Source organism: Ascaphus truei, chromosome 1, assembly GCF_040206685.1.
Source record: "Ascaphus truei isolate aAscTru1 chromosome 1, aAscTru1.hap1, whole genome shotgun sequence".
In the NCBI taxonomy this organism is placed as follows: Eukaryota; Metazoa; Chordata; class Amphibia; order Anura; family Ascaphidae; genus Ascaphus; species Ascaphus truei.
In genome coordinates this window covers 133,773,098-133,787,625 of record NC_134483.1, presented here as the reverse complement: position 1 = coordinate 133,787,625, position 14,528 = coordinate 133,773,098, and the positions used below count along the sequence as shown (strand labels likewise).

Here is a 14,528-nt window from a genome sequence, read left to right as displayed (position 1 = left end):
GTTGAGCTTGGTTTAATGCTAGTTCTCATTTAAAACAAGTACAGTACAATTCCGATAAACCAGCACCATTGGGACTTGAGCGGTGCCGGATTCTTGGATATTCCGGATTATTGGGATTCACTCCTAGCAATGCCCCAATATACTTTAACATCACCTTTTTACATGTGGATAGGGGGGATAGGGGGGAGGGGGGTGTTACCAGCACTCAAAGTAGTGAAATAATGACATTTTTTTAAAAAATGCCAGTTGAAAATTAAATTGTATTGTAAACATGTTACGATGCTGCACACAGTGCCCAGTAATAGGCTGAAGGGAGCCTGATTAATCAACAAGATTGCACAATATCGGAGGAGGGAGGGGGGTGGGGAAGGGGGACAACCAAACAAAGAAAAACAAGACAAACGGGGGATGTCACGGTAGACCAAGCTTATTAACACTTTACCATCTGGGTCCTTTGATTGAATAAAGCATGAAATAAAATAAATTGTATTTATTCACATAAAGAACACACAGCTTGAATTACAAAATTATCATGAATAATACACTTACTGGGATGGGGCAAAACAAAATAAAAATGTCCACGGAATGAAATCCACAGAAAAAGTCTCTAGGCATCATTCCCAAACGCAGGGTGATGCGCAAAAAGAAAAAAGAGCCGTGTAACAGTCCTTGGCTAGTGGCGCGGCCTGCAACCACTCTTTCGTTCCCCCAATGCAGGATTAGTGAGCAAATCCTTACGAAGACTGGAAGCTGGATACAAATCTTTGGTTACGATGGAATCTTCTTTTCATGATGGAACTTAGATGGGACTTAGATGAATCTGACCTCTGAATGCTGCATCAACTTTTAAAACTTCCCATGTCCCATCTATTCAGTCTGCAGCGATTCACTGCGTGGGAACCAATTATCCCAGCCATGGCAGAGTTCTGCCAGGCTCTCCAAAAAACTGGCACAAAGCCTCAGTATCACAACTGAGCATGTGCAACAAAAATGTCATCTTCCCCCCACTGGCCACTTGCCACTTAGCATACCTAGCCAAGCTTACTTCCCCGGACATCTGTCAGGACAAACTGTTCACCTCTCCCCCTCCCCCGGTAACACCTTAGAATGCCAATCCCAGACACAGGGGAACCGTATCACATGGGGGCTCGGAAGACTAACATAAAAACAATGCATAACAGTTTATGGCAGGACGTTTCATGACACCAACGGATCTCTCTCTAATATGGAGAATCCGCACCCACTTTAATAATGGTGTTTTGGGTCAGGTTTCTTAACCAATCTACCCTCTTGGTCAGGAACTGTAACGGAATAGACCCTCTTTGGCCCTCGCTCAGAGACATATTCTACCCAGTCCATGTAGATGTTTCTCCCCACCCTCCATACTCAGATGAAGTAACATCCTATCCTCAGAATACCGGGATACACTGCACCTTGATGCCAGGTAGTCTAGGACCGCACCCCTCAACCACTCTTCTCTATTGGCCTTTATTTCCCTCATTATGGGTTCCGGAACATAGGGGTAATCAAACCCATGGGACTGACGATACCTCTGAACTATTAATCTGTCAGCCCGGCTGATCTTTCTGACCTAACAGACCCTTCATTGGAAAATAGCACATATTCTCGCATCCCCCATTCAGCAGAGTCATCAACCCAGCCCAGCTTCGCCAGTCCTGGGAAGATTTAGTTACCATCTTCGTGTCCTGGGCAATGTCTGTTGCGACCTTAGGCACAGTAGGGTGTCCTGAGGTGCCAGGCACTTCACGCTGGCCTCGGCCTACTACCACAAGCACTTGATGGGCCTCAGAGTCCTTTTGGATCATGCGCTCACGGGCCTTGCCGCGCTCACGGCTCTGCTGGAAGAAAAGGTCAGTTGCAGTCTAACCAACTGGAGCTGGGGTCACAGATTTCACATATGCTGCGGCAGCCGCAATAACAACTTCAGGTCACACCGGAAGGGTGGTGTCATCTGAAGAGGAAGAACCACCGGCTGGTACCTCTTGAAAGGGTTCCTCCGATGCTCCCCGTCGAGCAGAAGCATCCTTGTAATTCTGCGGGCTGTAGTCACCTCGGGCACCTGGGAAGGTAACACATCCTCACTGCTCTAATGCTCCTCCGCATCCGCTGGTTCTCCCAGCCGGGAGCAGGCACCTGAGATGCCGCCTCATGAGTATCCTCCAAGGCCTTGGGTATCCTCCCGCAGGTAATGCCGTCACCTCTGTCGCGGATCCTGGACGCCTCTCCCGCTCGTTCCAGCTGACAGGGATTACCTCTCTGCCACCAGGGCAATGACACTCCAGCCGGAGCATCATGACGGGGCCTTCCGTCTTGCCTGTCTCCACCAGCAGCGTTGGACACACCCCCTGGGGAAGATGACCGGGACACCTCGCTATCGCTTGTGGCGGCTTTCAGGCAGCGGTCCCGCTCCTGCACCATCAGCGGAAGTGCCTCAGCCTCCTCCCAGGCGGTCATCTCACCAGGTAATTCGTTTTCAGTTTCTTGAACAGGAACACTTGGGTTCTTTGGAGTGTCCTCTCCCGTTGCTGCGGTTTCGTCTGCACACCTCTGCAGGTAGACCGCGTCCTCCATCTGACCCAGCATAGTTGGTGGCAATACTTTGGGCTTAAGAAGAGGGGTCTCGCACCTTTTATATCTTGACTCCAGGCTCACGTCTCCGCCCGGGAAATCGCAGCTGGGGCAAACACATTGCAGGAAACTCTCCCCCTTCACTTGTACTACCAGGAAGCCTCCTGGTAACAGATGGTTAGATACAGTCCACTCGGCCATGGTAGGGATGTTGTGTGGGAACAATGGTAATTAGCTCCTACTCCTTGCCTCACCATGTGCAACTAAGGGTGACACGTAATCGCTTGCCTCCTCCCCCTGGTGGATCCAGTAATAGTCATATTCAATATGGGCGCGGCTTCTGCGCCAAGCACATTTCAGGGCACGGCTTCGCTCCAAGCCCTGCACACTTTTGCAAAAGAAGCTTGCAACTCTGCAAACTTCGCCACTCGGTCCTCTTGTTTTTGGTGGGAAGCGCTCTTTTCACATGCTGTAGCTCCACTGGCAGGGAAGGTGGTCCCTTGTTGGGCAAGAGTCCCCTAGGACGCTACACACGTGGACAGTCCAGCAACAGTACACTGCGGCTCCCTGTGTTGGGGACCACTTTAGTATTCAATGTAGTTCCTCAAACAGAGGTCTAGGCTGCCTAAGGTCAAGCTCCCCTCCTCGGACTCTACCCGCCATACTGTGAACACCCTCCGTTTGGACTGTGATGCTATAGTCCCCCTTCTGAAGTTTCTGGGTCCCCAGGATCCCAAAACACCCCCTCCAGGCACCCTACACATTAGTCCTTAGAATGGCACGGTGCAGGCTGCAGTTCCCTTGAGACACGACACCCACACCACTTCTTAGTACTTAGAACCGTACGGTAGCCCCTCTGTAGAGACTACCATTGTATAGCTGCAGCTCCTCAAACGGAGGTTTTGGCCTCCTGAGTCAGGAGGCCCTCCTCGGATACCTGCCCGCTTACTTAGTGAAGGGGTTCACGTTGTACCTCCATCTAGCGGGAAACCTGATCCTCAAGATCCAAAAGGTCACCTTTGGAAACTACAACCACAGGCCTTCTAATTTGCCTTAACAGGAGAGTACCTCCTATCACTTACTGAAAAAGCTTGTCCTGATTATCTCAGCAGCGCCTCCAAAATTAACAGGTGTTCCCCCACCCTCTGGGAAATGTCACTGTCACCTGGACTCTCGTTGTGCTGTACCTGTGAGGCTTACAGGATTGCCGAATGTCCGCCGATGGTAGTGGGGAAGATAGAACAGGCTTTTGGATATGGAGCTCTCATTTAGTTCCGGGTGCAGCGCCTCCATTCCCACCAGGCCCCATTAGTGCTGGGTGCGGTCCCTGCAGGAAAACCATCTTGCACTCCCCCTGATAAACTGCAGTCCCAGACAGGAGTATAAAAGCAGCAACTGGTCTTTATTGAGTACAGCTGTACACATCAACAAGGCCTTTCTTCTGGTCCATGGACTCAACCCCCAGGGCTTGAAGCCCCAAAGGTCTATCACTGACTCACATATCCCCTGGTTGAATATCGGGTAGCTGTTCCCACTCCCCTCAGGGAGGGATCTCTCCCTCTCCTCTCTGATCCTAAATTTGGATCTGCAGCCCCTTTTTTACCCAAGGGAGGGTCCTAGGTCTGAACCCCTGATAGGGCAGTACACAGGCCTTAGGCCCAACCCCAGTCACTGTTTACTGCTACAGCAGCAAGGGCATAGATATGAACCTAACCCTGCCTGTGCTGGTACCAGGGCTTAGGTAGGGCAGATAAGTAGTCAAGGGGATACATGGCTACACATACAACACCTGTTATGATACAGAAAAGAGATATAGATGTTACAGGCAGATGTGATTCAAGTTAAAAAAACAAAAAGGACACCAGTGTGGAAAATGTGGGGTCGATTTATTTTTCTTTGATGCATTGTGTGCGTTTATTTCTGTGTGCACAGTTGCATCAAATGTAATAAACAGCTTGATATCTGTTGCCAATAAACCAGGAAACAAAATGATGTGCAGATACACAGAAAGTTATGCGTCCCGACGTAATATGCACGTCTTGTAACGCTTTCTTCCTTCGTACTTCTGACACTCCCAATTGCAAGCTTATGTATACATGGCAAAACTGGAGAAACGTATGTTGATACTGGATTAAAAAGTCCCAGTAGTGCTCCAAAATTGCCTTAATACATAACCCACTTTATATTTAGCTGTTCTTGGTGCTGACTATGTATGTATGTATGTATGTATGTATGTATGTATGTATGTATGTATGTATGTATGTATGTATGTATGTATGAAAACAGAGCATTTCCAAACATCTTCATAATATTCCATAAAACAGATCATATTGCCCATCATTAGGGTGCATATTTTATTTTACACTTCTAGCCAAAAGTCAGACTTGCTGCTAAAAAAAAACCTGTCTGTAATGTCTTTCATTAATTTAAGGTATATTAGAGCTCCTGCTGAGTTGATCTAAATATACTTATCTAAAAGCATAATGCGTAAAAAAAATAATCAAGTATATGAAATCATACACGCAACTTTGCTTTTTGCCTCTAGGCTCAAATCCAGTATGGAAATACTTTTCTTTAGCTCCAGAGATCCATGCAATGGTAGTGTGGAAACACACGGTCATGCACACGTGCCCACACAAGAGTACTAGTTCTGTGGCGATGTTCAGCATCCATTAACAACAGATAAAACCTACTTCTCGATAGGAAGGTGATGCGGCCCAGACACAGAGAGCTTGTAGATGAACATGAGGAATTTGCGGAAGGTCTCGAAGAAAGGCCAGTGCGAGAGCAGACAGATGCACTTGTTGGAATTGATGGTTTTGGAGGTCAGGACTTCCTTGTTTACAGCGGTGATCAGTCCTAGCTGCATCATCTGCTTCTCAGACAGCATATCACGAGGGTATGGCTCATAGAATTGTATAGCAGCACCATAAACCTGCCACAAGAAATAATAATTAGGACGCCATGTGAAACAGGACTGGTTAACTGGCCTTTTCTTTTGTCTAAAGTTTCAAGCAGCAATTCCCCCATATTTGTAAATGTATATTTCTTATAGACTTGGAACCAGGGAGTCCTCCACAGCTAAACTGCCCTGTTTTTCGCTCCAGGGAACTCCCCCGTTTTCACGATGCTTACCTTTTTGTCTGCCAGGAAAATGAAAGTAAAATCAAAGGCTGCCACCGGCGTCATCCAAAAGGAAGGCGTGATGTCATGCTCTGATGACATTGCAGCTTCCTATTGGCCCTTGGTGGGAGGCTTGGGTGGCAGCCATATTTAATTTTCCAAAAGGGACTAGAAACACAGGCACATACAATGGTAAATATCTCATGAAGCGAATGGTTGTCGGAGCTAGAAATAGCACTGTTTGAGTCTGAGGGGCCTCCCCGGTTCAGATGTATACAAAAAATGAAAATCTAAAAACAAATTCAAGTAAGGGGATTGTTCCAGTAAGGACTGTTTTAATAATGTTACTTCATCTTCATTCTATTAATGGACAATTTAAAAAACTATGAACAATTAGGTAATACTTTCTGGCTATCTGGAGTATTCTGGAGATATGTAACGGTCATGCGCTCCTAGGCTAAAGTTGAATGAAGCACTGGTTGTGCAGGGCTGGTAGGAAAATGAGAGGATGAATAAAGACCACTATAAAAGTTGGGGCTCATTATTGATAATGTTGCTATGTGTTACCATGCAGCTAGCTTAATAGATTAGTTCTCCACTTGATGCTCACAGCTGTTATGATTTTAATTAACCTCCTGTTTGAAGGGTTTGTGCTTTAAATATGGGGCATGCAGGCACCCTCCTTACTCCAAGACAAAGCGCCTGTGTGCGTGAAACATGTAGAGGAGGAGGCTCTGCTGCAGCCTGCTGTGTCCACTGTGTGTCTCCAATAAAGCTTTGATGTTCAATGTTGGACTGTGACGTCATTGGGCTGTTTGCTGTTGCTCTGGATGCACCTCTCCCTTCCTATCTGGAGTATTCTGTACTATTTTACTTCAATGTACTGAAGTTAGGAGGTTGGCTTTTTCTGGGGACTTTTACCTTTCTCCACTAAGCCAGAGTCGCATTTCTTTGGGTTAAAATCACAGAGAAAACTCTAATCATACTGTTGATATAAAAGCCTTCCTGATGTTATTACCTTGATACCTAAGCTGTGCTTCTAACTTAATTCTACCGGATCCTCTGCAAAGAGTTCAGGAGATAACGTGACTTGCCACAAGTCACAAGAAGATACAGTAGTAGCATTGATATTTGTACCAAGTGAAGTATGTTAAAATGTTCTTTCAAAAATACTGCACCCTCTGTTAACTACACAATACAGAAAGAGCCTTAAAAAAAACTATAGTCCCAAACCTTTGCATTCAGTTTTCAAGAGGTTTACAGATAACACAGAAGAGCGGTAAGGGGGAGGGGACGGGACACACCAAATGCAATATGTGATTCGAGAAAGGTCAAAGCTCCTTGGCTTTCTTCAAGGAAATGATAATACACCTGCAGGTACCTTTTCAGCTGTGGAGCCGGTTAGGACGAATGTGGAGAAGATAGGGAGTGGGTATCTGATTTGAGCATCCCAGCACTCAATAGTAGCTCCCATGGGCAGGCAAAAGAGTGGTACAGAGTCCGAGAGTGGGAACGACTCGTAATCTTCCTCTGGATACCTGAAGATCAGACCTACAGAGCAAACAGAGGAGCAAGAGACAGACACAGGTGGGTCATTTATGGAGAGGGAAATCCTTAACCGATACTGCCCCCCTTCAGTTCCGTCATGTCAACCCCCAAAAACGCTATGCTCAAACTTTCCGTGCAAATAATTACAAGAAATCATCAACATAAACGCAAAAATGCAGATAAAGACCCAAGTAATTCTGTGTTTTAACCAGTCCATGCGGCTTTTATCTAGCAGCACACTCATTATTATGATCAGACTCTTAATCAGGATGTTTGATGCAGTCACAACACTGTAAATGAAACCTAGATGGCACAGAGTTTCAGTAACTACTACAGCTAATAAAATAAACATTAAGGACCATATTTCTGGAGCAATGTTAAACTTAAGACACCATACAGCTCTGGGACCAAAGTTTAAACGTATACACTGTAAAACAGCGTGTGATTTAACAGAGCAGGAATTGTTCAGCTACTTACTTCTAACTTGCTTGTTTTGTTGGATCAGATCTATTTAATTGACAGTGTTAAGTTTCTACTGTGGGCACCTGACTGGAGCCACAGGGTTTGAACGCACCGATTGTTTATGAATATAGTTACTGACTTATGCTTACTCATTTGAGAATGCAGTGCATGACTTTCAGCAACTAAAAAAGGTGAATGGGAATGTTACACCAATGTGTATTTTTATGGCTTCTTTGTTTCACATATGAAGCTGTGCAGTAGCTCCTGCTTCCTGCACATTGTTTAAATGACAACTCATAGAACTCACCTAGATGATGCAATTGCAATAAGAACTAATAGACGTAAGCTCTGCATCCCCGGGATAGAATTTTAATTAAATTATCACTTTAGTGCTCATACCTTCATCATCAGGACTGAGGTGCGGATCCGCACTGAAACGTTCATCTAAATTAAACTGTAGAACATCTTCTATTAGTTTCTCTATTCTATGACAGGGCAAGCTCACTATTGCTTCAAACACCCAGAGCTGTAACAGTGCTTTTCTTATACTTTTTTTCCTCACCAGTCTGCGTTCATCCCACCTCTATTAAATATTTATATGACCCACGGAAGATCTGCAGCAGCCCAGAGTTAGGGAAATAGAGGCTTTGTGCTAAATGCACTGCTCCTCCGTTTCAGGGTCAGGTCTTTCTGACCTTGCACTAGCTAGGCACTGAAATTAGATAGTACAGTACATTCCTTGGAATAGGGGCTTCTATATACGATAGACGATAGACATGATCAGGGCCACAGACAGATTTCCCCGGGGCCCAGGACGACATCTCTGACTGCCTCCCACACTCCCCCGAGCCCCATTTCACCCCTCGCGAGCCCCCTCTATTTCTCTCCCCTCCGTCTCACCTCACTGTCTCCATTAATTACCCCACTCACTCAATCTCCACAACGCATATGTATTTCTCTCCCATGTGTCTCACTCACAGGAGGGGGTGGGGCTCAGTGACTGCCGGGGGGGGAGGGGGCAGGAGCCAGACAGAGCAGTTGTCGCCGGGCCCCAGCCCTCCCCACCTGCAGACCTCTTTCTCTCTGTCCCACGCCGGGCCTCCCACTTATGGCGTCGCGCACCGGAAGCTAGGCCAAACTTATTTCTGGCACGCCTACGTCAGAGGGCCCAGTGTAAGGCCGAGTCCATAGACTGACAGGCCGTGCTGAGGCGTGTGGACGCTCCGCGCTGAGCCCCTGCATCCTCAATGAGGATGCCTTGAGAGGGGGCTCACGCTAGCGTCCGCAGGCGTGCTGACGAGTTGGAGGTTTCAGCCGAGCGCCAAGCTGTTTTTCAGCGCGCTGTCAGCTGAAAACCTCCAATCACAGCACAGCAGCGTCAACGTCACGGCGCAGTGACCTCGGCGCCGTGACATTAACGTCAGTGCGTCGTGGGCGATTGGCCCAGCGACGTCACTGCCCCGCCTCCAACCACCTCCCCCCGGCTCCCTTTGCGCACGCTGGCTCGCCTGCAAGTCCGTGCAATCGCGCTGACTGAAGCAGGCGAGGCTCAGCGACACACACACACACACACACACACACACACACACACACACACACACATTTTTAACTGTGCATGCAATGTCTTGTATATAATGTATACCCTGTTCACTTATGTAACTATGTATTTGTAACCATGTATTATTTGTCATCATAACTCAGGACATACTGTGCACAGGACATACTTGAAAACGAGCGGTAACTCTCAATGTAATACTTCCTGGTAACACATTTTATAAATAATTAATTGTATCATCACTAGGTTAGGAGTAATTTAGGTCAATTAGACATGGTACTGCTTTCAGATTGGTGTTGGACAATTCCTGGTCCATACTCACAAATTCTCTGGGCAAATTCAAAGGACATGAATATTGTTTATAATCCGTTATTCTATAGAGCTGTTACTTTAATATTAGCTATACACACTAGAATAACATAATTACAACTAAAATCAACAGCTATACACATTTGTACACAAAATCCCACCTCTCACCAAATATGGCGAGCCCAGAAACACAGAATCACTCATTTCAGACTAATCCTACATTTGTAATTTTAATGCCAGACAGGAGAGGCCCCAAAACCAGGGATATTTGTTCAGGGAAAAATATACCAGAGCACAAAGCAAAGAAAAATCAATTTAGATCTAAAAATCGTTTTACATAAGCAAAACAGAGAAATTATATACTCCCACCCAATTAGGGATGAAACGTGATAATCTTTAACAGAATTTTCTTTTAAAGAAAAGTGTGCTATGCAATTTGGTCGCAATCAAATTATCTTTTGCCCTAACTTCGTGTTGTCGGTAATATAGATCACTTGTGATCTAATTTTAATAGATCAATATAGAGCTATTATTCTAAATATATAAAACATTTAGATAGTGCCGAGCAGGCGGTGGGTGGGTTGATGACGACTGCAGCAGCATGTCAGGAAATGGTTACATGATCTTGGAGTGGAGGTGGCATTCCATCCATTACAGATCATTCCAAGTCAGCCTGGCAGGAGCAGTTGAGCTTCAATCGGTTTGTAACATCTCCTGCCAACATTGTCTTATGTCTCCATGACACAACCAGGCATTTCCTGGCAGTGAGAGAGCGGGAAAAGGAGCAGCAGAAACATCGATGGACTAAATTGCAAATAATAAAGCATCTAACCAGCAAAAAAATAAATAGATAACCGTCTTTTTTTTTTTATTGCCATGAAATAATATGTAATAACTTTAGAATACCATTTGAGGAAAAGACTTGTTGAAAAGCTAAAATTGTATATTAAAGCAGCAATACAGGTTAACTTTTTATATTCATTACAGGTTTGAATGGTCTCCAGAGCTGACCCCCGTTAATTTCAGAGATTCCAGAGATACCGCCATATGGGGTGCCGGTATCTCTGCGGAGTTTAACGGTCCAGGTTACGCAGGCCAATAGGAAGCAGTAAGGGACGACGTCACAGCTTCCTATTGGCCGTGTGAGGTTGGACATTTAAGTCGTCTTTAGATTAAGTATCACAGTTTCTCTGGAAACAAGGGGTCCTCAGAGCTGAAATTAACAGGGTTCAGCTCCGCAGATTCTCCCCCCACCCCCTTCAAACCTGTAATAATTATATATATATATATATATATATATATTTTTTTTTTTTTTTTTTAAGTTAACCCGTATTGCTGCTTTAAAATAGTGTAGGGTGACAGCATCTTTAAGGCTATTATCTAGCTTTCCATCTTCTCTCTACTTTCATTTTTCCTGTATGTTGCAATGGTTTGGCAGAGGTGTGCATAAAAGGAGTGGGTGGGTTGTGTGTGCGTAAAAGGAGTGGGTGGGTGGACCTATGTGCGAGCGTGCATAGATGGGAATCTATGTCTGTATATTACAGATTACTAGGAGACGCATCAAAGCCTGACCAAACAATTTCATCAGAAGTAGAGAGAAGACCTTGCTTTTCTCAATACCAATTTGACTAGCAATAATTTACTAACCAGCTTTATGTGCAATGGAGTTTGAAGATGGGACAGACTTCTTGTAACACAAGTAAACATTCGATCCCCACTAGAAAAATAAATAAATATAGAATTAGGCAGTATAGTAAATAGAAACTCAAACACATTTCTAGAGACGATTAGACATTTGAAGAAATCCACAAACTAAATTGTGCACATTACAGTGGTGTTATTATGGAACCATGACAAATTATTGAAAACCCAGTAACGTTTTGCAATATTTCCTTATCCTCAGTAAAACCTCCATATACAGTAGCTGCTGGTCCAACCTTGGTAAAATCCTGAGAAGCATACTATGGATTTCCAAAGATTCAACCAACACCCTGGATTGTAAAAGACTATTCATTAGTAACTTCGGCAATCCATAAGTTACAAAGCATTTACACAGAGGAGTTCCACATGTACTAAGGGACGCTGTAAAAATACATCAACTTCCTCAGTGCTGAACAGGAATAAGTGTGCAGTCATACCAGTGTTTCTCAACTATTTCATGCAGGTCTTCAGTCAGACAAGATTTTAAAAACTATCGTTAATTTAATAAGTACATGTTTGCACTTTTCTTGTATCTGAATGTGTAGTTGGTTAGTTATCCCTAAACATGACTTGCATGAGGTGTCCTGAGGAGAGGGCTGAGAAACACAGACATACTAATCATCACAAACACAATGTAGCACCATCATAATCCGGAGCCAGAAGTGGTTCTCAAACCTCTCCTCGGGGGACCACCGGCTACAACACTTGAGAAATAATCAATGCACCCAATGTGCATCTAATCAGAATGTTGGGTGGTGGCCTCAGAAGGAATAAGGTGTTGTTTTTTTTTCCTCCTCAACGTTTCCCTTTCATAACAATTTATTGAACATTATTTACAAATTATTCATAAACTCAAGGATCCCAAGGTATTTGTTTGCGGTTTTACATTAAAAGATTCCAACTTGTATGGGCCAAGGTTTGAAACCCCGGCAACATTATATACTTCATCTGTTTGAAACATTTAATATTGGTCACCCCATTGTAGACTGTCGATATGTGGTTAACTGTGTGTGATCATCTTATTGTGGTAGAATTTAACAGATGACCATTTTTAAAACTATTTGCAAGAATGGATATAGTGGTACAATACTAAGTGTATATGAGCGCTAGTGTAATACTTATACAATACACACAGAGGGAACAAAACCTGAGATACAGTCCTTGGATGAAGATAGTCCTTGAGTTGCCTTGGGGGGTTGATCTGGGATCTTCCACCCAGATTGGGAAGATGTGTGTTGAAAAACCTCCTATGGCGCTGAGGATGAATGGATGGAACAGAGTCTTGTGCAGTAATGTTCCTATGAGGATTGCCTCAGAGAGGGAAACAAGAGAAATGCAAAAAAACACCACAATAGTGTATTACCCTTTAGACAATGTCAGACATATTAATTGAAAGAGCATTTATTAATTAAAACAATTGTGTCTACAATTGGAGTAAAATATGAACTGTAATAATAAATAATAATAATAAATTTCGGGGGTATATAAGGAAGCTCAACCCGTGTAGCAACCATTCCCTGACGAAGAGACACGTGACGAGGTGTTTCGAAACGCGTAGGAAGGTTTGTGGGCATCCAGGGACACCGTAGCTGCACCAATCCGGCTGTGACGTCAGCGGAGGAGACGCTTGCAATTCACTCGGCGTGTTGGAGACCACGAGTATACCAGGAAATCTCCCCGCACGCATTGAGCAGACGTCAGGCACTCTGCAGCAGACGGCAACCCCTGGCAAAAGACCCCGTACCACTGCACATGTCCTACTCAAGGACGGTGAGTAGGATTCCAGTTTTTACTCTTGGCGGAGCAATAAGGCTTTTTTCAGCACAAGCGCTGGGAAGCCATTCATCTTGTTTTATTAACAGAAGATCATCTACTGTTTATTATTACAGTTCATATTTTACTCCAATTGTAGACACAATTGTTTTAATTAATAAATGCTCTTTCAATTAATATGTCTGACATTGTGTAAAGGGTAATACACTATTGTGGTGTTTTTTTGCATTTCTCTTGTTTCCCTCTCTGAGGCAATCCTCATAGGAACATTACTGCACAAGACTCTTTTCCATCCATTCATCCTCAGCGCCATAGGAGGTTTTTCAACACACAAGAATGGATATAGTGCCTTCGCTGTACAGTATAGTTTGTATTTCAGCCATTTTCCTACATTACATTTTTTTTTTATTTTAGGAGACACCCAACATCTTTTTCACTAGATAAAGATTTACTTAGATCAGTATCTTTTGTATTATATTGGTTTCCATCTGGGACACAAGGGGTTGATGTAGGTCCTGTATAAAAGGGGCTCAACATGTCCCCATGTATTATGTACCTCAAAGAAAATAGCGTTGAGAAACATGTTGAGCTAATATAGTATTTTTCTGTCTGCATGGCGCACCTATCTGACGTCACCAAGGCTACAACTTCTAGACACGCCCGGCTTCCAATCGACGGAGACGCCGACCCCAGAAACCAGAGCGGAGGAAAGTGTGGCATTACATTGGCAGACGAGAAGGGGCCCCAGATGTTGCTTTTTTGAAGATTCACATTTTGAGTGTGTGCATTTGTCTTATATCTCATCTTACTGTCTGAATTAAAGTTATTGCACCATTGGAGGCATTTTCCACTGTTTTCTTGTAGGGTTGGTTTGGACGGATAAGCCATTACTGTGAACATTTTGGACTTAAAGGAGCAGATGCTCCCCCCCCCCACCCAAAAAAAATGTTCCTTCCTAGGTGGGAAGCAGGAGGTCTCAGGAGCTGAACCGTGTTAATTTCACTCCAAGGATGCCCTGCTTCCCGAGATACTTAAATCCATAGAGGGTCGGTAGCAACTTTGCAGGTTTAAATGTCCCGGTCACGGGTCCCAATAGGAAGCCGCAAGGGATGACATCACAGTTTCCTAATGGCCCGCTTGATGCCAGAGCTTTAAATCCGCCATTTCGATAGCCCCCCGCAGCTGCTACCCGCACCCCATACGGAGATTAGTACCTCTGAAAGCAAGGGGTCCCTGGAGCTGAAATGAATGCGGTTGAGCTCAGGAGACCCCCTGTTTCAATCATATACTAAAAGGAAAGCAGGATTGGAGCTCTTATTAAGCTTCTGAATATAAATGAGCTTTTTGCTGAACCGATTCATCTTTGTGTGAATAGAAACAATTTTCAGTGCTGGAATTGTATACTGAATATCGCCATGTAATCTTACTACATTTCGTTTTAAGCATCAAGATTTATTCCATTACCCTC

General features: G+C 44.5%; 2 protein-coding genes across 3 annotated transcripts in view; one reads left to right on the top strand and one right to left on the bottom strand.

Moving 5' to 3' along the window:
- Positions 1 to 14,528, top strand: part of LOC142492387 (perilipin-2-like) — a 447,955-nt gene that overhangs the window by 132,622 nt on the left and 300,805 nt on the right. The gene's annotated exons all lie outside the window — the stretch shown is intronic.
- DENND4C (DENN domain containing 4C) overlaps positions 1 to 14,528 on the bottom strand; it is a 119,840-nt gene that overhangs the window by 57,670 nt on the left and 47,642 nt on the right. For both annotated transcript variants that reach the window (XM_075594996.1, XM_075594998.1), the window contains exons 4-6: positions 11,234 to 11,303; positions 7,094 to 7,263; positions 5,283 to 5,524 (exon numbers count right to left, since the gene is read on the bottom strand). In XM_075594996.1, coding sequence (XP_075451111.1) covers positions 5,283 to 5,524; positions 7,094 to 7,263; positions 11,234 to 11,303 — 482 coding nt within the window. The remainder of the gene's footprint in view (positions 1 to 5,282; positions 5,525 to 7,093; positions 7,264 to 11,233; positions 11,304 to 14,528) is intronic.